This window comes from Ovis canadensis, chromosome 1 (genome assembly GCF_042477335.2).
Source record: "Ovis canadensis isolate MfBH-ARS-UI-01 breed Bighorn chromosome 1, ARS-UI_OviCan_v2, whole genome shotgun sequence".
NCBI classification, from domain to species: domain Eukaryota; kingdom Metazoa; phylum Chordata; class Mammalia; order Artiodactyla; family Bovidae; genus Ovis; species Ovis canadensis.
Window position 1 is genome coordinate 78,513,464 of NC_091245.1, and position 22,161 is coordinate 78,535,624.

Below are 22,161 nucleotides of genomic sequence, written 5' to 3' on the forward strand. Positions count from 1 at the left end.
GAGTTAATGCCTGCTAGGTCTGAGATGAGCGCCCAGCTCAGAGTGAGGGCTGCGTCAGTGCCGGCTGCTGTTATTAGGACCTGACCTGATCTGTTTAACATTTGTGAGTTTACTTTGTCCTGGTTGATGGCTAAATGTTACGATAACACAGTTCCTGTGTGATTCTTTGCCCGTTTTCCCCCACAAAGATTGAGTTCTTCTCCTCAAGGATCTGCATCTACTTTGAAGACCTCGAAAGTGGCTTTGTCTCCTTCTGTGACGGCCAAGAGGATAAACAGAGGCTGTGTATCCTCAGGCGCCAATGTGAGAAGGTAATTTTTCTCTCTTCTCCCGAGGCACTGCAGGAGGAAAGGGAAGGCAGCAGTAACTGCAAGTTTGTCTGAAGTTCGTCAGAGGGAGGGCATCGGAGGGTTGGGGGGCGGGGACCACCAAAGGCTCTGTGACCCCCAGGCTTCTGTTCCTGTCTTGAACTGTGGGCACAAGGCCGTGGAGGGAATGCTGTACAACATGCCCTTCCACAGCAGGCCTACCATGATCCCGGGAACGGTGTTCAGTTGCACAGACTGATATTATGATACTGTTGTCTCCTCCCTGATGCATAGGGGCAGAACTAAACTAGTCAGGGATGTTTGATGTAGTCATAGGATTGAATATGTATTAATAGAAGTTACATCTTGTACTTAGGGCTGCTCTGTGCTCTCCCCTTACACAGTCCTATCATTTACTTCCTGTCTTAGGGCAAAGAGCACCCCCACATATTCTATTTCAGGATCTCTGGTCAAAGTGAGCCTGGTCTAGAGTCTTAGCTGATTTTGACAGAGGAAGTTGCCACGTATAACTAAAGGCCACATATTATAAGATCACCAAGAACTATTCTGTCACCATTTGCGTTGATCCGAACTGTCTGCATCGCCTTCCCCTACTGTCCTGATCAATGTGTTTTACAAACATGAACGCTGCATGAGTATACATGGCTGTCTATGTCCCCCCCCCGCCCCCACCTGTGTTTTTCATTCAGCTTTTCCATAAACTCCCGGCTAGCCAGTTCTCTAGGGAACTTGAATGCTGCAGCCGACGATCCAGAGAACAAAAGGACCACATCACCCTCCAAGATGGGTTTCATCGCCAACCCGTTCACCAACCTCTTGAACGGCAGCTCCCAGCCGCCTGCCAGAAATTACCCTGAGCTCAACAACAACCAGTATAGCCGAAGTAGCAGCAGCGGTGGGGGTGCCCCAAGCAGTCAGCCGGGCCCCCACGGCGCTAAGACCACCGAGGAGCACTCCACCGCCCTGCGGCCCTCCTACACTGGCCTGTCTTCCTCCTCAGCGAGATTCCTGAGCCGATCAATCCCTGTAAGTTCGCAGACACCACCTCTTGGCCCTCAGAAACCTGAACGTGACTTCTGTGCCTTGGCTGGGACTGCAAGTTTGCAGACCACCCCTCTTGGCCCTCAGAACCCTGAGCTCAATTTTTGTGCCTTGCCCTCCCAGCCAAGGCTGCCACCAAAGAAATTTAATAGCGCCAAGGAAGCCTTCTGATCTATGCCTCCCTCTGTGCGATGAAACTGTCTCTGCACACACATTCCGCTGGCTCCTCTTCAAGTAAATGCCAAGTTTCAACCTGGTTTTCTTTCCTCCTCCTTTTTCTTCTCCTCTTCCCTCTCCTTTGTGCGTGATGTCTCTAGGAAAGGAAGCAGCTTTCACTCCCTTCATCGTGGACCCTGTTGACTTCAGTTACTTTTCAGTCTCATTCTCCAATCACTCTGAGTATAGGATGCAAGGTCAGGGGCTGAGTTATATGATGGGCAGCATCTGCTGTGGTTGTGGTGGTATCCCGGCTTTGTCTACATTGTATATCACTGAATTTGGAGTATTTAAACATATAAGGTGCTGATGAACAGCGGCTTCTCAGAAGTAACCATTTAAGCCTTTGACTATGTTACCTTTTGGCAGGAAACTGACCCAGAATTGATTAAATGGCAAATGGAGAGTGTCGATAAGGAAGGCTTATGGGTAGGTACCTGGGATGTAGGAGAGGGGAAGGCAGGGTAACAGGAAGATGTTTAAAATGAGCTCTCACTCTTCTAGAGACAGGATGAGGCTCTCCATACACATTTTACCCATGAGTTCTTCATTTCAGTCCCCAAGCCCAGTTTTTAACCAGTAATCCTGTTCAGTTCAGTTGCTCAGTTGTGTCCGACTCTTTGCGACCCCATGAATTGCAGCATGCCAGGCCTCCCTGTCCATCACCAACTCCCTGAGTTAAGTAAAATTTTGTTGGTTCACCCCCCTGTCAAGAATCACTTTAATCACATATGTTGATTGCTTCAAAGGGAATTGAGATGTATGGGAATGCAAGTTTTGATTCAAGAGAATGAGGACAAAATAGGAAGGAGAAATAGATCCCACACAAGGCAGTGTCAATCAGTATTAGAATGCAACCTTGCCTCGACTCAGGCACAAGCAAGCCCCTAGTGTTCTGAGAAGGCTGTGGTCCTGTGCCCCTCATGCCCACTGTTCTTCAGACACTTCCTTAGCCTTTATTACCCTGGGAAGGGGCTTCCCAGGTGGCGTTAGTGGTAAAGATCCCACCTGCCAATGAAGGAGACATAAGAGATATGGGCTGGATCCCTGGGTCAGGAAGATCCCCTGGAGGAGGGCATGGCAACCCATTCCAGTATTTTTGCCTAGAGAATCCCATGGACTGAGGAGCCTGGTGCGGACTACAGTTCATGGGGTCTCAAAGAATCAGACATGCCTGAAGTGACGTTATCCTGGGGGAGGTGGATCTTTGCAGGGGAGGGAAGAGGAGGAGACATGCGGGCAGCAATGGGCCTCTTAGGGCCTTTTGTGAAAACCCATACCCCACGGTATTAGCTACGGAGATCCACTTTCCTTATATGGCAGTTTAGAAACCACTTTTCTAATGTGAAGATGCAGTGTGTGTGTGTGTGTGTGTGTGTGTGTGTGTGTGTGTGTGTGTTGGACTCATTACTACTCCCATCCCTATCTCAGGCCTCTTTTCGAAGTTTTTTTTCCCACTCTGTACACCCACAGTCCTTTCTGGCACATATGATTCTCTCCATCTGATTTTATTCCCAATGATGTTTTTCAACTTTAGATTCCTATATAGACTATAGCCTCAGCTGACCCTATCCCTTAATTTGACTCTAATCCCACTAAGTTATGGGTACCCATGTATCAATAAAACTTAAATCCTTATAACTGGGATTAGATGGAAAATGAAGTATATTTACATTTTCATAACTAGGTTTACAAATTATGTACTTCAGAACAGGAGTTGAGTTCAGTCAATATTTTCATATACTGATTATGGGTCAGCCTCTTTTTTAGACCAGTGTATGAATCTTTCCATTTTTAGAAAAAGTGTTACACATGAAGATAATTACATGAATATCTTGCAGATTTTGTGGCTAAAGGTTTCGTGTACAGTAAGTCCCCTACATAAGAACTAGTTCCTTCTGAGAGTCCAGTTTGTTCCTAAGTACAACAAAGTTAGCTTAGGTGCCCAACTATGAATAATGCAATCAGCTATATAGTACTGTACTGTAATAGGTTTATAATACTTTTCACACAAACATAAGAAACAAACACAAAAGATAAAGAAAACATTTTCAATTTTACAGCACCATATCTTGCAAGTACAGTGGTACAGTACAACAGTACCGCTGGTATACTGGCATCAAGTAAACAGGCAATAAGAATTACTGAGGAGGGAGGGGAGATGGGAGATGGAAGACTCGAAAGATAATCAGCAATAGAAGACAGAGGGCGAGATGCAATTTCACTCATACCTTTACGCTGATGGCACAGGTTCTGTTTCCTTGTTGGATTCAGTTCTATCTGCTTTCTTGAAAAAACAATCCAGTGATGTGTGTAGTAGCTCTTTTTTTCTCCTCATAGATGACACGGTGGCACTAGATTGCATTCTGAAGGGCTGATGCAGCCTTCCTGTACTGTTGTAGGTTGGGCCCTGGCCTCAAAAACTAACAGTGCCTCCTCAAAGAAAATCTCCTTGCCTTTTCCTGCATCGTGAATCTCTTCGGTTCTTCAATTACTTCTTCCCCTTGTCTCTCTTTGTCCTTTCTCTGGGCCTCCAAGTCCTGGTGCTTCTTAGCAGTACTAGCTACATCACCGCTGCTTTTATGCTTGCTTCTGGACATCCTCGGCTTGAAATAAAGATACTGTACTACTGTACCCTATACAGTCCTGTTCAGTAAAGTACTTGAAAGTACAACCCCTTGTAGAAGATGCATGCATGGGACAATATGCGCCAGACACGTGAACTAACTGATGTGATTGGACATGCTAACGCACATTTGCGTCTTTGAAAGTTTGAAACTTGAAGATTCATATGTAGGGGACTTAGCTGTAATCCACATTTATAGCTGAATGCTTAGCTTGGTAATCAGCTTGGTATTCAATTAGGAATACCTAATTGGCAGATAGCTGAATACGTAGCGATACAAGCATTGGTAGTTTGATGAGAATACCATTCTGCTTGTTCTGGATCTGTTCTCCTCTTTTCTGTTGGCAGTGTGGGGACTGCCTAGCTCCCATGCTGGTCCCTCTAGCCACTCTGTATAACTTAATTTTGGCTTCATTCCATATTTTGTTACTTTTCTTCACCTCTCCTCCTGTGCCTCATCCCTCTCCTGGCCCGAATAGAGTGATTTTCCAATAATGAAATTTAAAGTAATACTCTGTGTTGGCAGCTGCTACTCTTCCGTTTTCTTCTTCTTAAATTTGTTACCTTATTGTAAAGAAAAGCATTTATAAATAGAATTGCCAGCAGGACAACATTTTCCTCCCTCTCACCCTCCCAGAAAGTAAGAACAGTAGGTGTCTTAGAGCCTATTTTCCTTCCTTCATCTTTGCCTAGAAAACCTGGCTCGCTGGCAGAAAGTCTAAATTAAGATGGAAATTCCCATTTTATGCAGAATAAAATAGGAGGTTGAGTGTTTTCCCTTTATTGTTTCAATGCAGCTTTTGTAATTGTTAAAGGTTTCTTGTCTAAATAAGATGGTCTTTCTTTCCAGTGCTTTTGAAGATGTAAGGCATAGGACTATATCACTCAGCAAAAAAATGTTTTTAAATCCTCAGGTAGGAAATGAAATCTAGATTGCAGTTTCCTTCCCCCACCTTTAAGAAAGACCCAGAAACTCCTAGGGAACGGGGGTTGCCGGGTATTTAGAGGGCGTCTAATATTTTAAAAGCTGCAATTAGCATCTCTTTTGAAAGCTGCAATTGCTTCTCACTTTGTGCAGCAGTTCAGCCCCCAGAAAAACGTGGAAATGATTTCCTTGTTCTGTCATTAAATGCTTTAACACAGAAAACAAGAACAAATGTTAAGGAATCCTTATGGTTGTGACAGAATTCTGAGAAGCAGATTTTATTTTTATTTATTTGGCCTGTTCTGTTCGTCTTGAGGTTTCTACTGACCAGCACAATGCACCAAGTTTCATTTGGGTTGACCCACTTACTGTAAAAAAATCAGTTTTCCCTCCTTGACATTCAGAGGAGTTTTCAAATCTTAAAAGAGTTGAAGGACGTGTGATTATGGTGTGGGTGGGGTGGAAGTATTTTATTAAATTGAAATTACTTGAGGTATCTGTCTTGAATATTTGCTCTATGTTATTTTTAAGAGACTTACCACTGAATTGCTAGTCATCTGCCTTGTCCTTGCCTGACCCTGCAAGTGTAGGTTAGGTCACCGTGTTTCCCCCGTAAGCCCTTGTACACCCTGCCTTGGTCTTGATTGTGATACTCAGACTCTCACTTTGCATTTTAATGATCTGTCCACTTATCTGTATGCTCCACTAGAGTGTAAACTTTGTGAGAGCAGGGACGGTATCTCTGTTTTTCACTCTTTTATGCTCTGTGCCTTGCTTATAGTAGGCGCTCATCAAGTACTTCCTGAATATTATCGATGTTTGGATATTTAAATGAATGATTATGCTAAGAATTATTGCTTCCATTTTAAAGATAAATACCTTGAGGGTTTGAGAGTTTAAATATTTTGCCCTAGGTTGTACCACAAATATGTTGCAGAGCCATAATTTGCACCTGGATCACTTTGACTACAAAAAAGCATTAAAAAAAAATTATTTCATATCATATATATACTGTGATAGGTGTTTAAAATAGAAGGATATCTAAAGGATATCTCTTTTTTTCAAGAAGGGTTAGGAAGTACTGTAATGAAGGGGTAACATTTTAGTTGGGCTTTGAAAGATGAATAAGAGCCTTCTAGGAATCTAGTATGAAAATATGAAGAGGAGGAATGGTCATTTCAGGCAATGGGAGCTACAAGAACAGAGATAGAACCTTAGTACTGAGGTTCTTAGGTTCTAAAGACAAGTAGACCTGGGTTCAAATCTTGTCTCTACCATTTCCTTTTGGCAAGTACTTCCCTGGTGGCTCAGAGGTTAAAGTGTCTGCCTGGAATGCAGGAGGCCCTGGTTCTATCCCTGGGTTGGGAAGATCCCCTGGAGAGGGAAATGGCACCCCACTCCAGTACTCTTGCCTGGAGAATCCCATGGAGGGAGGAGCCTGGTAGGCTACAGTCCATGGGGTCGCAAAGAGTCGGACACGACTGAGCGACTACACTTTCACTTTTGGCAAGCTACGTAACCTCTCTGAGCCTCAGTAAATGGGAATAATAATAATCAGGAGCATAACTAGGTTTTGTGCGTCCTAAAACTTAAACAATTTGTTGGGACCTATTTAAGATAAAGAGTACAGACTATTTTTGTAAATTTTATAGACATATGACTGTGCTTTGAAAGGGGTTTGTGTGCCTGTGAGGCCTTAAAGCTAATGTGGTAATGATAATCTTTGTAATGGGGTGATCATTAATTGAGATAAGTCATCTGAAGTAGTTTACGCAGTGCGTATAGATAATGCTCAATAATTGTAGCTATAATTGTTTTAAGAGCAATGAGTGTTCAAGTGCAGCTGAAGCTTTAGGTGGTTACCTAAAATCAGGCTGGAAAAGTAAGCTGAAGCCCAACTAGGAGATGCATTTTGAGCTACTGGAACTGCGTTAGCAGGAATGACTTGATCAGATCTGATTTGATGAAGATAATCCTGGCAATTATGGGGACGGGAGCTCTTGGTAGAAACCCTGAAGGCAGGAGCCCAGTTTGAGCCCTGTCTACTGTCCCCAGTCCGTACTTCAACAATTGTCCTTGGGTATATTCTATGCTTTTCATAATGACCTGCATTTCAGTGCCCATAATAGTACAGATACATTAAATAATATATGACCAACAACTAACATTTTTATTATGAATTTTAAATAGTATATTTATTTTTATAAATGGATACTTACCTACTGAGGAAAAATTATGGTCTTTAGGAAACATTTTTTAATAATACTTGAGCATGAGGAGTTGTAAAATAATGTTTTTTAATAAAAATATATATATTCATGTTGGCAACAAAATTTTTTTATCACTTCTGTGTCAGGGGGTTACATTAATTTTTGCTTTATGAGAACAGCCTTTTATTATAAGCTTTTATTGTATCGACTTCTAGAATATATAAACATATGTGAGATAAGTAGTCCTACAATAAGGTTCTTTTGAAAGCTGCTTTGGGTTTTGCCTATTAAAATCTTTTTTATGACTTCTAAAATTTTTATTAAGTAGTAGCTGATACTAAGCTTTGTTATTTACTTACGTGCTGATCTTCCAACATTTTAAGATTAGTCTCTTGGTGATGCTTCAGATTATGTCATGGTCATTCACTGTCTCTTGGAATTTTCCCATTCTTCTCTATCCTGTTGCTTCCTCATCTTCTTTGTTGTGTTAGCCTTGCCAGTGGTTTTCCTAACTCAGTCTTTTAAAAACATTTTAAATTAGAGGCTGATTGCTTGACAATGTTGTGTTAGTTTCTGCTGTACAACAAGGTTAATCAGCTATAAGTATACATGTGTCCTCGCTGTCTTGAGCCTCCCTGCCCCTCCTCCCTATCCCACCCTGCTGTGTTGTCACAGAGTGCCCAGCTCAGCCCCCTGTGCTATGCAGCTGTTTGCGGCTGGCTCTGTTTTACCCATGGCGGCGTGTATCTGTCAGTACTGCTGTTCTCCGTTCATCCCACCCGCTCCTTCCCCTGCTGTGTCCACAAGCCCGTTCTCCACGTCTGCATCTCCAGTCCTGCCCTGAAAATCGATTCATCAGTACCATTTTTCTAGATTCCATATATATGCATTAATATATGTATTTGTTTTTCTCTTTCTGACTTACTTCACTCTGTGTAACCGGCTCTGGTTCATCCACCTGTGGCATTGCCTTAAACTTGATGCAGTTTTTCAGCCAAGAAGTACTAATACTGTCGAGATCTTGAGCTCGGTCTCAGTATTGAACCACATCTTCGGCTTTCTTTGAGCATTGGTATTCTTCTATTCCCTTCCCAGGAGACTTGGAAATGTCAGCTGACAAAGCATTGATTTGTTCTGAGGTCAGCATGGTCCCAATAATGCCTTTAAATGTGCATAGATGTTATTTAGATACACACACTATTTGCAGACCATTGTGAGCCTTCTTTCTGATATTAATGAGGTCATCATCTGTGTGGGCTTTGGTATCCTCAGGTTCATTCTCTGATTGAAGGTTATTAGAGTGGAAAGAAAGGATATAAAAAAATAGTATGTTAGCTCAGCTGCTATAATAAAATACCTTAGACTAGCAGTCTGTATGGAGAAGGCAATGGCACCCCACTCCAGTACTCTTGCCTGGAAAATCCCATGGATGGAGGAGCCTGGTAGGCTGCAGTCATGGGGTTGCGAAGAGTCGGACACGACAGAGTGACTTCACTGTCACTTTTCACTTTCATGCGTTGGAGAAGGAAATGGCAACCCACTCCAGTGTTCTTGCCTGGAGAATCCCAGGGATGGGGGAGCCTGGTGGGCTGCCGTCTATGGGGTCGCACAGAGTCGGACACGACTGAAGCAACTCAGCCGCAGCAGCAGCAGCAGTCTATAAACAACAAGTCTATTTCTCACAGTTCTGGAGGCTGAAAGTCAGAGATTGGGGGCCAGTGTGTTCAGGTTCAGGTGAGTATTCTCTTTTGGGCTGCATCTTCTCATTGTATCCTCACGTAACTGTAAGAGGGTGACGAAGCTCTGAGTCCCTTTTATAACAATGCCAATCTCATTCATGAAATCTCTGTTCTCATGACCTAATTACCTCCCCAAAGCTCTACTTCCTAATACCATCATATTGAAGAGTTTGGCTTTACCTTTTTTTTTTTTTTTTAAAGATTTTTTGATGTGGACCATTGAAAAAATCTCTATTGACTTGTTTCTGTTTTATGTTTTGGATTTTGGGCTGCAAGGTATCCTAGCTCCCTGACCAGGGATCAAACCCACACCCCCTGCACTGGAAGGCACAGTCTTAACCATCAGGAAAGTCCCCAGCTTTACTCTTTAGCTACCAAGCTTCTACCAGCATTCATGACAACTGTAACATTTTTCTAATCCTTATCATCATCAGTGATTATTGATTACCTCCTATGTACCTCACATTGTATTAGCTGCAATGCTTATACCTCATCTTCCCAACCCAGGAATTGAACCAGGGTCTCCTGCATTGCAGGTGAATGCTTCACCAATTGAACTATGAGGGAGGTCCATCATCGTATTTATTTAACCCATCATTTACAGATGAGGAAACCAAGACTCAAAGAGGCAGTGACTTGTTCAGTCTCACAGCTGCTTCCTTAGCTCCTGTGATCTTTGTTTATATTCATTTGGAATTCCATTTCATAGACCTTCTTACTGCTTAGAGCATTGCTTCTGATATCTTGGATTCTATAAGGCTCCTCTCAAACATTTACTACCCCCTACCACTGACTCCTCCCCATGACCTCTTTATGACCCCTGCCTGTTCCCTTTCTGTTTACTTCCTTCTATAACCCACATAGTCATTTCTGCTTCCTTTTTCCTACATTCTCTTTTCCGCTTGAACTTTTTTTCTGTAGCCACGTCATCACTAGCCTCCAAAATTAGATTGGTTCAACCATCTCCTGTTTGCTTACAGTCTCTTCTGAGCTGTGCTGGAGAAAATCTCATGACTGTCAACTGATTCCATTTCAAATAAATTTCTAGTTTACCCAGACCCTTCAGTGCTCACGATGAGTTCACTTGGCCTGCCTTGGCTTCCTTTCTCTTCCCTGCATTTGTTGTTCTGTCGCTGAGTTGTGTCCGACTCTTCGGGGCCCCATGGACCGCAGCACACCAGGCTTCCTTGTCCTCTGTCTCCCAGAGTTTGCTCTAACTCATGTCCACTGAGCCGGTGATGCCATCCAACTGTCTTGTTCTGTCATCCCCTTCTCCTGCCTTCAATGTTTCCCAGCATCAGGGTCTTTTCCAATGAGTCATTGACTACTCCAAAACTTTTTCACATTCTTCATCAGCACAAATCCTCCCACCTCCAAAGGCTGAGAACATATAATTTTTCAGGAATAATTCTCCTTAAGTGTTCTCTTTACTACCTCAAAGTATATCTGCATTTGACTTGTCCTTTTATTCCTTTTCAAAAACGGAAGCTCTACTCTTTTTCAGTGGTAACTCCATGAACTGAGCTATTCTTTGCAGACTGTTTCTGGGAGTTGGCCTGTGCACAGCCTTGCTCTCTTATGTCTCCAGTCTCTTACACCCTATTTGCCTGTCTCTTCACCTGCAATCAGGTACAGGCCGGTCTTACCAATTGCTTCCCTCAGTTCTGCCACCTCTCATAGTGTCTTCTTTATGGCCAGACTTGGACAAGAAAGGCATGTGCACGCCTCCTCCCCGCCCCGCCCCACCCCCTCCTTGTGTGAGTCTTCTCCACTGGCTGCCACTGACTTCTTTAAACCAGATCTGATGACCTCTTGTCAGTTTTCATTCTTCTTCGTCTTTGTGCAGCATTTGACAGTATTGACCACGCTTTTCTCCTATTATTTTGGTCCATTTTGAGTTTTGGAATATTATTTTCCCTGTTTCTCCTCCCCTTCCCATTAAATAGGTACCTGTTTGTCCATCTGCCCCTTTATTATTTTTCCTGTCTCTGACCTTGGTCCACTTCTGTGTGTGAGTAATCATGTCCTGAGCATTGGACTTACATTTCTACCTTCCCTTGGGCAATACTAGGGGAGAATACATGCTCCTTCATTGGTCCTCTCCTCCTCTTGTTTCCTGGCTAACTGATTGTATCTTTGTATATCCAGTCATCCGAGCTAGAAATCTGGAATTGTCTTTGACGCTGCTTCTGCCTTTCCCTCAGCCATGTCCAGCCACTAAGTCCTAGCAGTTTTCCCTTGAAATATCTGTATTTTGTTGTCCATTGTCAGCACTGCTGCCTTCATCGAGGTCTCCATGGACTATTGAAATGGCCCTTTAAATTTCCTTCCTCTATTTTGCTACTGTGCTAGATTTCTGAGACAAGCTGATCAAACTATTCCTGTGTTCAGAATCATTCACTATCTCCACTTCACACACAGGGTCCGATCTGGACCCCTGGTCTGCCTTCGGGGCCCTTCTCCATCAGTCCACGTGCCTCCCCACCGGCTCTTCTTCAGCAACTCCTGCCAGAATCCTGACTCAAGCTCTGCCTCCTGCCGAGTCCTAGCACAGGTGGTTTACTCTGCTTTTCCACCTGTCTCTGCTTGGTTATATATTTCCTGGCCTGGCTCACTAGTTTTCTTTTCGATAAGGCATTTGTGACCCAGGTATTCAGGCAGAATACCTTTTCATGTCTTACAGGATTTTGTTCACAACCCCCATCCAGCCCCTGCCCCGGGTTTCCCTAGAGAATCAGCTGTATATGATTCTCTCTCTCTTCTGCTGGCTTTAAAGCTTCTCAGAGGCATCTTTGTTTTCTCAGGTTCCAAAGTATAGAAAGCGCCTAATAAATGTTTATTAAACTAAACATTGGTTAGCATATCTAGGTTCACACATGTTAAGCAGAGGGCTAATTAGGGGCCCATTATTATTGCAAGCCCAGGAAGCACTAATAGCAAGCAAACAAAGTTTCAGCGTTAGCTTTAATACACAGTAATCTGAGAGTTTATTTTTTTCTAGAAATGTGACTTTACTAAAATAAGAGAAAATACATTTTAACCAAGCTTGCATCAATATAATTTTGGTGTTCAGATGAACTGAAAACTCATGCGATGGTTGGCTGAGTCAAGTTGGGTGTCAACAATCTGTCACCTAACAATTGAGCTCTTTATGATTGTTGAAGAGCACATATTAAGTTCCTCCAGAAAAAAGATCTATTAAAAGTTATGTAGGAAGGTGAAAGAATAGTTATATAGCATTTTAGTTAACCAAAATCAGATTGTTAAATCTTTGGGTCCCTGACGTGCTTAGAGAACACTATAGAAAAATGCTTACACTTCTTTCAATGCTGATTTTATCACAGAGCATAGCCTTTTTGTGTTAATATGATGCCAATAAAACATTATTCAGCTGTGCTTCTGCTGCTGGTGTGTGAAATCACGTTTGTGGAAATATGTATCAATGCATGCATTTTGTGTGTTGCTAATTTACAGGCACTACAACTGGAAACTCCATTGCAAAGCCATAAAAAGCCCAGGAGTATAGAGGCAGTTATAGATAAACTTATTTTTACCCAGTGTTTATTTTTTTCCTCATTTGTTCACTAAATCTTAAAATACTGGACTTACATATATGATACCATATTGCCAAATGTATTTTTTCTTTTAATTATCAATGATACCATGAAAACAAATCACTTTTTAAAAAATTGAGTATAGTTGATTTATTGATTAGTTTCAGATGTATGGCAAAGTGTGAAATCACTTTTTTCCTTGTAGGTGCTTTTGCCTGGGTAGTTAGAACTCAAACCAGGGTAACTGGTAGATTATTTTTTTCTTCCTTAAGGGACTTGGGAAAATGGGGACATGCAAGAAAGAAGTGTGCCAAAAGCATGTGGCGATTTTGACCTACACCAGATCATAGGGTCCTTTGGTTCAAGTTGTTTGAACCTTAAGACATTATTGCACCGTTTTGCTGGCAAAGACCTTAACTTTAATTATTCGTTATGTTTTGCTGTTTTTGATAGTCAAATTATAGTTTTATTTGTTAACTATTTGTATAGTATTTATATCTATAATTATTAGATATTTTTCTACCATGATTAGATAACTGGGCTGTTTAAAAAAGAAACTCCTCCAGAGTAGCTAAATTTTTAAAAGTCACTACCTACATCTGCCAAAACAGATTAGTAGCACATTTCCAGAACAGAACAAATTGTCTTGATCTCCTTACCTAACACTATGTTTTGTGTCAAATCCAACTGCTTTCAGAGCAAGAATTCTTGATGGAAGCTTATATTTTGACATAAAAATTTGGGGGGCTGCAATGTGAGGTAATTTTGTCCTTCATTTGCAGGCTGGATATTGCTATATTATTCATTTACGGTATTCATACTGTAAAAATACTATATAATCATGCTCAACTTGATCTAGTCTTAACTCACTAAACCCTATTGAACTCAATGGGCACATGAACTTGAATTTTCTATATGAGAAATTAAAATCTCTTGGTTATTTAAATAAGTGCTACTTTGTAAAATAATATTCACACCTCAGGTCTCCCTTCCTTTGTAATCATTTCTTTGTCTTTGCTGAGGACTTTCTGTTGTTTTTGTATTTCCGATTGATTAGGTATCCTTATGGTAATGATAAAAATTGGCAAGGCCGAATTAAAACTTTAATCAGAATATTTAAACATGGGCGTTCTAATAAAATTTCTTTATGGAGTATTACTGAGAATGCTTTTGGGTTCAGTCCTATGGAAAATCATTAAAAAATCTTATTTACAGAAATAAATAGTATATTCTCTTTGGTCTGTGAATATTTCTTTGCTTGCTCAGGCTCATACCCTACTCATTTTTTGTCTGTGTCAGGTGATAGAGAATGTTCAGTTGATAAGGACTGAATCACAGGACAAATGCTTAAAGTGTCTTGAGGCATTACATTGTGGAAGCATAGACTTTGGGCTTTGTAGCCAGACTACTGGAGTTCAAATTCCTTCCTGGTTGCATGATCTTAGGCAAGTTGCTTTAATGTTTTGTTCCTCAGTTTCCCCATCTCTAAAATGAGCTGTTCAGAGCATTTAATGAGCTAACACACATAAGATGTTTAGAATTGCGCCTAGTATGTAGAAAGTACTCAATTAAGTATCTTTTACAGAATAATTGACCTGTAGCATATCTAATTTATCAAGAATTCCAGTTAGTTGTACTTCAATTAGTCTATCTTTTGAACAATAAAATCAATAATGATATTATTTATATAGTACATGATGCATTTACATTTTTACTGTAAAAATTAAAAATGCTAATAACTGGCTATTGTGTTTTCTGGAACATTAATAGCTTTAGGATACATGTACATTTAGAAAGCAAATGAACCAGATACCCTGAATACAACCTCATCATATAAACATGTAGTGCTTGAAATCTAAATGTCATTGTCACTCTTGTCCCCCCAGTTAACAGGCCTTGAAATACTAGTTATACTTTTTTCAGGTGGATAGGTCATGTAGATTTTAACAGTTCTCTTCCTTCCCTAAGTCCACTTCCATTAAGATTTTCGTTTTAGACTGAAAATGAAGAGGAGTTAATTTGTTACAAAACATTGATGTCAGAATAATGTGCTAAACCTGTTTTACAGATCTCTTTTTTTTTTTAACTTTATCTACACCATATAAAGAAACCACGGAATATGTTTGGTTTGGTTTTGAGAACTTTGGTATCATATTTTTATCCCACAGTACCTAATGTATTCATACTACAGATATTCAGTCATTGTTGAATGAATTAACCAGCATGACAGAAGACTAATGAATATATACTTCACGTGAATGATTGAAATCCTTAATATTCTGGGAAATGTTTCCATTTTTCAGTTCAGTGTATATCATGATTCCATAAATCATGTAAATATATGTACAGACATATTTTTTATGTATATGTTGATGCATGTATAAAACACTTTGCCCTGGAAGAAAGTTAGTTTCACAAAGGTCACTTGTCTAGCATCTGTTCATTTGCTGTATCTCTATTTATTGAGAGTTGATAAAACTTTAAAATACTTGCAAAAACAACTTTGTTGTAAATTTTCAAGCAATCACAGGAGCTTTATAATTTCTGCTAGTGATAACATGAGTAACTTTTCTAGTCAGAACAAAAGTGAAAGTTAAAATATTGCCAAGAAAACATTGGCCAATGTATAACCTGCATATGTGGCATTTTTGCAGCTACAAACACCTTGTGGCTCTGCCCTCACGGCCTACTGGCCAGATTTCAGAAGAAACTGGGATAAAGCACCTAGAAAAATGATAGTCCACTTTTAAGCTCTAAATGCTAGGTTGGCAGCTGTTGTCTCACAAGTTAAATGGGCTTCAAGGCATTGGACCAGTTTCACTGGACTTTCTCTTTTATTCTTTAAATTCAGATGTACTTACAGTATAGCACCCTAAGTCTTGATCATCTCTCCTGTTTTGAAGCCTTTACGTCCTTTAGTCATTTTGCCAAGCCTTTTCCTTTTTTCCCTAATGCTCTTGACCTTTAACCTCTTTGAAACTTGCAGCCTGAGAACACACCTACCCTCTACTCAACCTTCCCTTTCCACTCCTTGCCTAATCCTTTGCTTGTGAACAGTGTTACTTTTACTCTGTGTATATTATTGCTTAATGTTGGCACATTTGTCTTTTCACTTTATGTCTGTGTGACAGCGTGGTCTTTTGCCCTTTGAGGGCAGGGACCATAACTTTTGACTCATGGTGTTGATAAGATTCTTACGTACAATAGTAAATGGATGTTGGTAGGATATAAAATTCACTGGGATTTTGAAGCTAATCAAAGATAGTTTGAATCCTTTCATAAATTATTTGCAAAATGAACAGATTCTTTTTTTTTTTTTTTACTGATACCTATACTATCAAAAAATGGACTGGTCTCAGAACTGATGACCTATTAATAAAATGCTGCAGATAAATTTGCAAAGTATTTATTGGAGGAACAGAAGAGGGCATTTGGTAGCTAATCAAGTAAGCTTTGTTTTTCTAAGGTATTTGATTAGAATTGTGCAAAAATTGTTAATGTTATGTTTCTTCTAACTGCTGTTTGATGCTCAAAAACTGTTGGCGGATTTTTCTGTACCTCTCTATCTTTCCCTGGCTTATGTCTGTTATCAGTGCATTCTGATTACATATCCCTAGCATGCTCCTTTTATATGTTATTATCTAATGTGATATGGGAAAAACTGTGTTTATTTTTTTGAAACTTGCCCACTGTTTATTATGTTATGACTGCAAGACTCTTCTGCACAAAAGCTTTTTGGGTCTTAAGATCAAATTTCAAAGCTAGAAGTGCTTTGTGTCCCCCTAAGTGGAAAGAATTTATAAGGTATTTATAACATTCGAACATTCTTAAGGAGTCTTACTTTTAAATGATGGCTAATTCTACTGCATTAGAAGCATTAAACTTCATTTGATATGTGTTGAAATAAAAAATATATATTCCTAAATATACTTTAATAATCTTCAATTTAGTCTCAAATGTCATTTAATGCTTTTGAGTAAAATGCAATAGTATTGTCCAAAGGTAGAAGTGAGTTGAATGCTACCTATCAATTTCCAAATGATACTTAATTTTTAATCACTAGTACTAAATTAGTAAGCCTTTTAAAATATAAAGTTTTCTTGTAATCACTTTACCTTGAAGAATAATTGAATATCTCATTTTTAGCAAATCCTTTGTTTCTCTCATCTTTTTCTATTTTTCTTAGTTCGTTTCACATACCCTTTATATAACAGATCCAACTGCTTTGTGTTGAAGGGAAGAGCTGCATGATGCAGGAGAAGTTTTGTGTGTGATGGAACTTAACCTCAGTTTATGTCTCTCCCCGCACAGTCCCTTCAGTCTGAATATGTTCATTACTAAGGCCTTGCCACTCCGGTGAAAGCTGTTCCACTCTTTCATGCAGTTCCGCATCTGGATGAGCAGTGTAGAGGGAAAACAACTGCTTGCTGGAAGGATATCTCTGCCTTTTTACCTTAAATTAAAGAGGGCACTCAGATAAGACCTTCATGAGACTTTGTAACCAGAAAACTCTGGTTAATGACTACTCTAAATGCACTGAAACTATGTTTATGGAGATGTCAACTTTTTAAGACAGTTTTCATGTTGAATTTGGTATTCTGGAAGGTTATTTTTAATGTATTTTGGAAATACATTTGTGATTACATTTACATGTACAGTATTATATTATGTATGTATTGTGAACTTTAAAAGAATATTTTGATAAATTTATAAACATATAAAATTATGTAAAAACTAGACTATATTTTGACTTAGATTTTCTTGCTGTTTCCTACCAAAAATTTGTATTTTGAATTTATTTAGTATGGTTTTATCTACAATGAATAAATAATTCCTCTTTATTAAGAAAAAGTAAAGGAGAAAGTTTTTAGAAAGTGATTTGTATGTTTCCACTATGAATATGGCACATCAATTCATTCTTTTGGGAAGTCAGTCTAACTTAATAAGTTTATCCAGGTTTATCTCTTAGCAAGAGTACAATTGTTTGATACGGCTGATTAAGATCATTTCTTTTCCCTTTGTTTTTGTTGCTGAGCCATTTAGTTTTGCACCTTTGGAGGTTTTAACAAAATTTAACATCCAGTTGAAGATCAAAATTCACTGAATGTTTTTCCTTGAAAGCATAATTTTTCTCTATGAAATGACTCAACAGTCCAAATGCTTTTACTTCTTTCCTTCTCACAAAAGAAATTCTTAATCCAATTGGAATATTTTGATTTTGGTACGAGGTTTTTGCTTGTATTCACACATGGTCTGGCAAGTTTTAAATCAGCAAAGAAGATTCAAAGGATGCTGCTAAGTAGTTTTCTGTATTAATAAAGGAAACAAGTTTAAGACAGATCACAAAACCCCTGGCACACAAGCTAGCATATCTGAAACCTAACATGAAAATGAAGGGACTCCAGGTACTTCACAGTCCTTTCCTGTAAGTGTAAGCTGACATTTAGGGTCCAGAAGCCTGTAAACCTTTGTCCCATGGGGAGCTGGGGAGTATTAGATCTCATTGTCTTCCGTGCTGCTCAAGAATGGACTACTCAGGCAGTCCAGTGGATTCGTATGAAGTGCTTTACTCTCAACCCATTGAGTTATTTATCAGGTATTTATTAGAAGGGGGTACCTTGAGGCTGTTATACATGCTTCAGCAAAACATCTTGTTTGTGTCTTACTTTTTAAAAAAGGCATTTAAATGAATGTTTGACTCAGGTTCGTTAACCTTCAAAAACTGCAGTACCAAATAATTGCACTAAACTGATGAAAAAAATGAATTGTATGTTTTAGGAATCAAAAATTAAGTGGAATTAAATTGTATACCTTTTCTAAAGCTAAAATAGTAAAATATTTTATTATGAGTTATTGTAAAAAATGATCAGTTAATTGTATAGGAAAATGATAGTATTATTTCAAAATTATCAGTGAAAAGTAATTCAGATGATATTTGACGAGTGGGGGAAAGGGAACCATATAGACAGTTGTAGTACTGTGAACACTAATTGTGTGCAGCTACTAAGTGATTGTAAAATTGACTACTGTAAATTTTCCATAATTATATGTGTATATTAGTCATATGTATCTACATGGGTATGTCTTAAAATTATTTATACACATGTACATACATAGACAAATCAAGAAGAATATGTGTATAATATAGAAAGTATATAGCAAAGTGATTCTACTCCAGTAATAAAGATTGACATGTATTTTGTTATGAATAGTTTACCTTCGAAAAGATATTTTGTTCTATTTTAAGGTGTAGAAGAATACACTGCTAATAAATAATAAAAGTTTTATGCAATTTACATTCTCCCTGTCTTTTGTCATTTGGATTTGGAGTATCAATGTACTGAAGTATCTTTATAATTTTACATTTAATTCACTCTACATTTAATTCACTTTTGAGTTTCTAAAAATCTCCATTCCAGATTTTTATTGACTTTCCAGGTTGTGGCCATTCCTGAATTATATGACAGTGAGCACAAAGAAATCTTACACTTCAAATTTCACAAGAGTCAGATAATATCCAGCCTTGTATATTTAATTTTCCTTTTTGTTAATAAAACACTGTTCATGATCAGTGTTTAGGGCTTGCTTGATCATGGGAAATAGATGGGGAAACAGTGGAAACAATGTCAGACTTTATTTTTTGGGGTTCCAAAATCACTGCAGATGGTGATTGCAGCCATGAAATTAAAAGATGCTTACTCCTTGGAAGGAAGTTTATGACCAACCTAGATAGCATATTCAAAAGCAGAGACATTACTTTGCCAACAAAGGTCCGTCTAGTCAAGACTATGGTTTTTCCAGTTGTCATGTATGGATGTGAGAGTTGGATCCTGAAGAAGGCTGAGCGCTGAAGAATTGATGCTTTTGACCTGTGGTGTTGGAGAAGACTCTTGAGAGTCCCTTGGACTGCAAGGAGATCCAACCAGTCCATTCTGAAGGAGATCAGCCCTGGGATTTCTTTGGAAGGAATGATGCTAAAGCTGAAACACCAGTACTTTGGCCACCTCATGCGAAGAGTTGACTCATTGGAAAAGACCCTGATGCTGGGAGGGATTGGGGGCAGGAGGAGAAGGGGACGACAGAGGATAAGATGGCTGGATGGCATCATTGACTCGATGGATGTGAGTCTGAGTGAACTCCGGCAGTTGGTGATGGACAGGGAGGCCTGGCGTGCTGCGATTCATGGGGTCACGGAGAGTCGGACACGACTGAGCGACTGAACTGATCATAAATGATTGATCATAGGCTTCGCAGGTGGCTCAGTGGTAAAGAATCTGCTTACCAATGCAGGAGACTCAGGAGACGCGGGTTCTATCCCTGGGTTGGGAAGATCCCCTGGAGGAGGAAATGGCAACCCACTCCAGTATTGTTGCCTGGAAAATATCATAGAGAGAGGAGCCTGGCTGTTTACAGTCCATGGGGTCACAAAGAGTCAGACACGCCTGAACATGCCCGCACAGAACCACTGTGCTAAGTTGGTCCTGTACTGAGCAACAGGAATTGTGAATAATCAATGTTTATCAATCATTAGGTTTCTTTTGAGAAGGAATAGGTGTTTTTCTTAAGGGAGAAATTCTAGAAATGAATCAGGTATCACACACCTTGCCACTGTTGGGTCTATGCCCTGAAGAGCTGGCTTGGGAGGAAGAAGCTGCATTCTTTACTGGAGATATTTTATGTATTAAACTGGATCTCTTTGGGTTGTGATGTTCCTGATGTTTTTCTCCTCTCTTTTATCTTCTAAAAATTTTCAGAACACATAGGAATGGTTGTGGGTGGGAAGACAGTTTCACTTCTTGAGTTGGGAATCTGCCAATTAGCTGTTCTCACAACACTGCCTGAGACAGCTAGTTGGGGTACCAAGGTTGTCATGAGCCCACATCTTAGAGAAGGAGATTTCTTCTGAATTCATGAACTTGTCTAGAAGGGCAGAAAATCTTTTTCTACAGATCTAGTGCCTATGAAAAAAAAATAGTCGAAAAAAATCAATTAACTAATTCCAGCACGTTTCTCACCTATTGAAATCTTGAGTTCACATGGTTCTGTTACCTTAGATGTCAGATGACTTCTAAATCTCAGCACACACCTGGAGAGGCTACCCTGTTATGGATTTGGCTGTGATTTACATAACAATGGGAACATAAGTTTACCAACAGTAACCTCTACAAATGTATTTTCAAGACTGTTCTCACTTGTATGCTTTCCTTGGTGACGTGTTAAACTAACACTATGTTAAAAAGTTTCTACTTTTTACTTTGGGAGGAAGAATCTCAGTGTGTAAGGGAAGCAGCTCAGTGTGTAAGCTGAACAGTACTCCGTGGTGTTTCATGTCACGTACAAAGCCTGATCTTTCCCCAAGTGCCCTTGTAAGGCATAGTTGATGCCAGTGAAAGCCTTGCAGTGCTCTTGGCAACAACTGAGCAAAGCAAGAATTTGCTCACTGCATGTCTCCTGAGAAGATTAATTAGAGAGGTGTCCAATTACAGCAGGATACAATTTACAGCATAAGAGAAAACTTTTATTTACACATAGGTTGCATAGAGGTGGCACCCATGGCAGAGAAAGTAGAAAATAATTGCATTAAGTTATTTTGAGCTGGGTTGAAATGTTAATTTATTCCCACCCAGTTCCTTCTCTATGGATTGAATTGTGATAATCATCTCAAGAAGGAGAAAAATAGATTTTCTAGAGGATTTAAAACTTTTTTGGTTAGTGCAAATAGAAACTTATATTGGAAGATTGCTTTTAATGCAAGATTCAGTTATTTTGAATTGGGTTTCAATGGATGAACATAAATTATTTGATCTTTTCACTCACCATACCTACTTTAACTTAAATTAATTGACATTTTCACTCACCATGTCTTGCTTTAAGTTGAATACCACCAAAAAGAAGATGACTTTCATCATCAGTTGCTATTTCTTGTTTGGTTTGAATCAAGTTGATCAAAGCTTTATTGAGAAGCTGGATCACAAGTGAAAAATGAGTTAACTGTGGAAATGACTCCAGCTGCAAATGTTTATATTTACATTAAACTTCAGAATCAAGGGTAACGATCTATCGAATGGGTTTTGTTTATTTATATTATGGCTCTCCCAAAAAGATTTAAGGTGGTTTTCCATTGAGTTGCAAAGAGTCAGAGATGACTGAACGTGCATATGCACACACACACACACACACACACACACACAAAGACTGGAGCAGGCGTATCATGGAGGATTAAAAACAGAGGGCTTCGGAGAGCAAATTTGGAGGCAACTGAGGCTGAGATTGAAAACTGAAATGAACTGCTCCCCAAATGTCATAGAATATGGGTCTTCTCTTAGGTTGGGCACATTACACCAAGTGCACACCTTTAGTCAGCTCCAGGGCTCCTTAGTGGGATTTATTTTACTCAAAACATTAATATTAATATGATTGTTAATCATAAGCTCTATGCTGTACAGTGGGTCTCTAGAACTCATTTATCTTGCATAATTGAAGCTTTGTTATTTGTTTGACTAATTTGCTAAGAAGGTAGA

The 22,161-nt window shown here is 39.5% G+C and overlaps 1 protein-coding gene and 1 long non-coding RNA gene across 16 annotated transcripts in view; one reads left to right on the forward strand and one right to left on the reverse strand.

Annotated features, from left to right (window-relative positions):
• The window catches only part of CDC14A (cell division cycle 14A), a 183,866-nt gene extending 164,930 nt beyond the window's left edge, over nt 1-18,936 (forward strand). For 4 of the 15 annotated variants that reach the window (XR_011258734.1, XR_011258736.1, XR_011258733.1 and 1 more), the window contains 3 exons: nt 189-311; nt 1,042-1,355; nt 16,952-18,936. Coding sequence is in view for 11 of the 15 variants with exons in the window: in XM_069598839.1 (XP_069454940.1) it covers nt 189-311; nt 1,019-1,541 (646 nt within the window). In the remaining 4 variants the exon portion in view is untranslated. Of the gene's footprint in view, nt 1-188; nt 312-1,018; nt 1,619-1,955; nt 3,633-16,951 lie in introns of those variants that run through there. The other 11 variants (XM_069598887.1, XM_069598891.1, XM_069598869.1 and 8 more) reach the window with 5 other exon arrangements.
• A 220-nt stretch (nt 18,937-19,156) lies between these two features.
• Nucleotides 19,157-21,714, reverse strand: LOC138445124 (uncharacterized). Its single transcript, XR_011258739.1, has 3 exons — nt 21,499-21,714; nt 20,242-20,598; nt 19,157-20,013 (listed from the first exon to the last, which is right to left on the reverse strand). It is a non-coding gene; the product is annotated as an uncharacterized lncRNA (long non-coding RNA).
• Nucleotides 21,715-22,161: the final 447 nt, after the last annotated feature.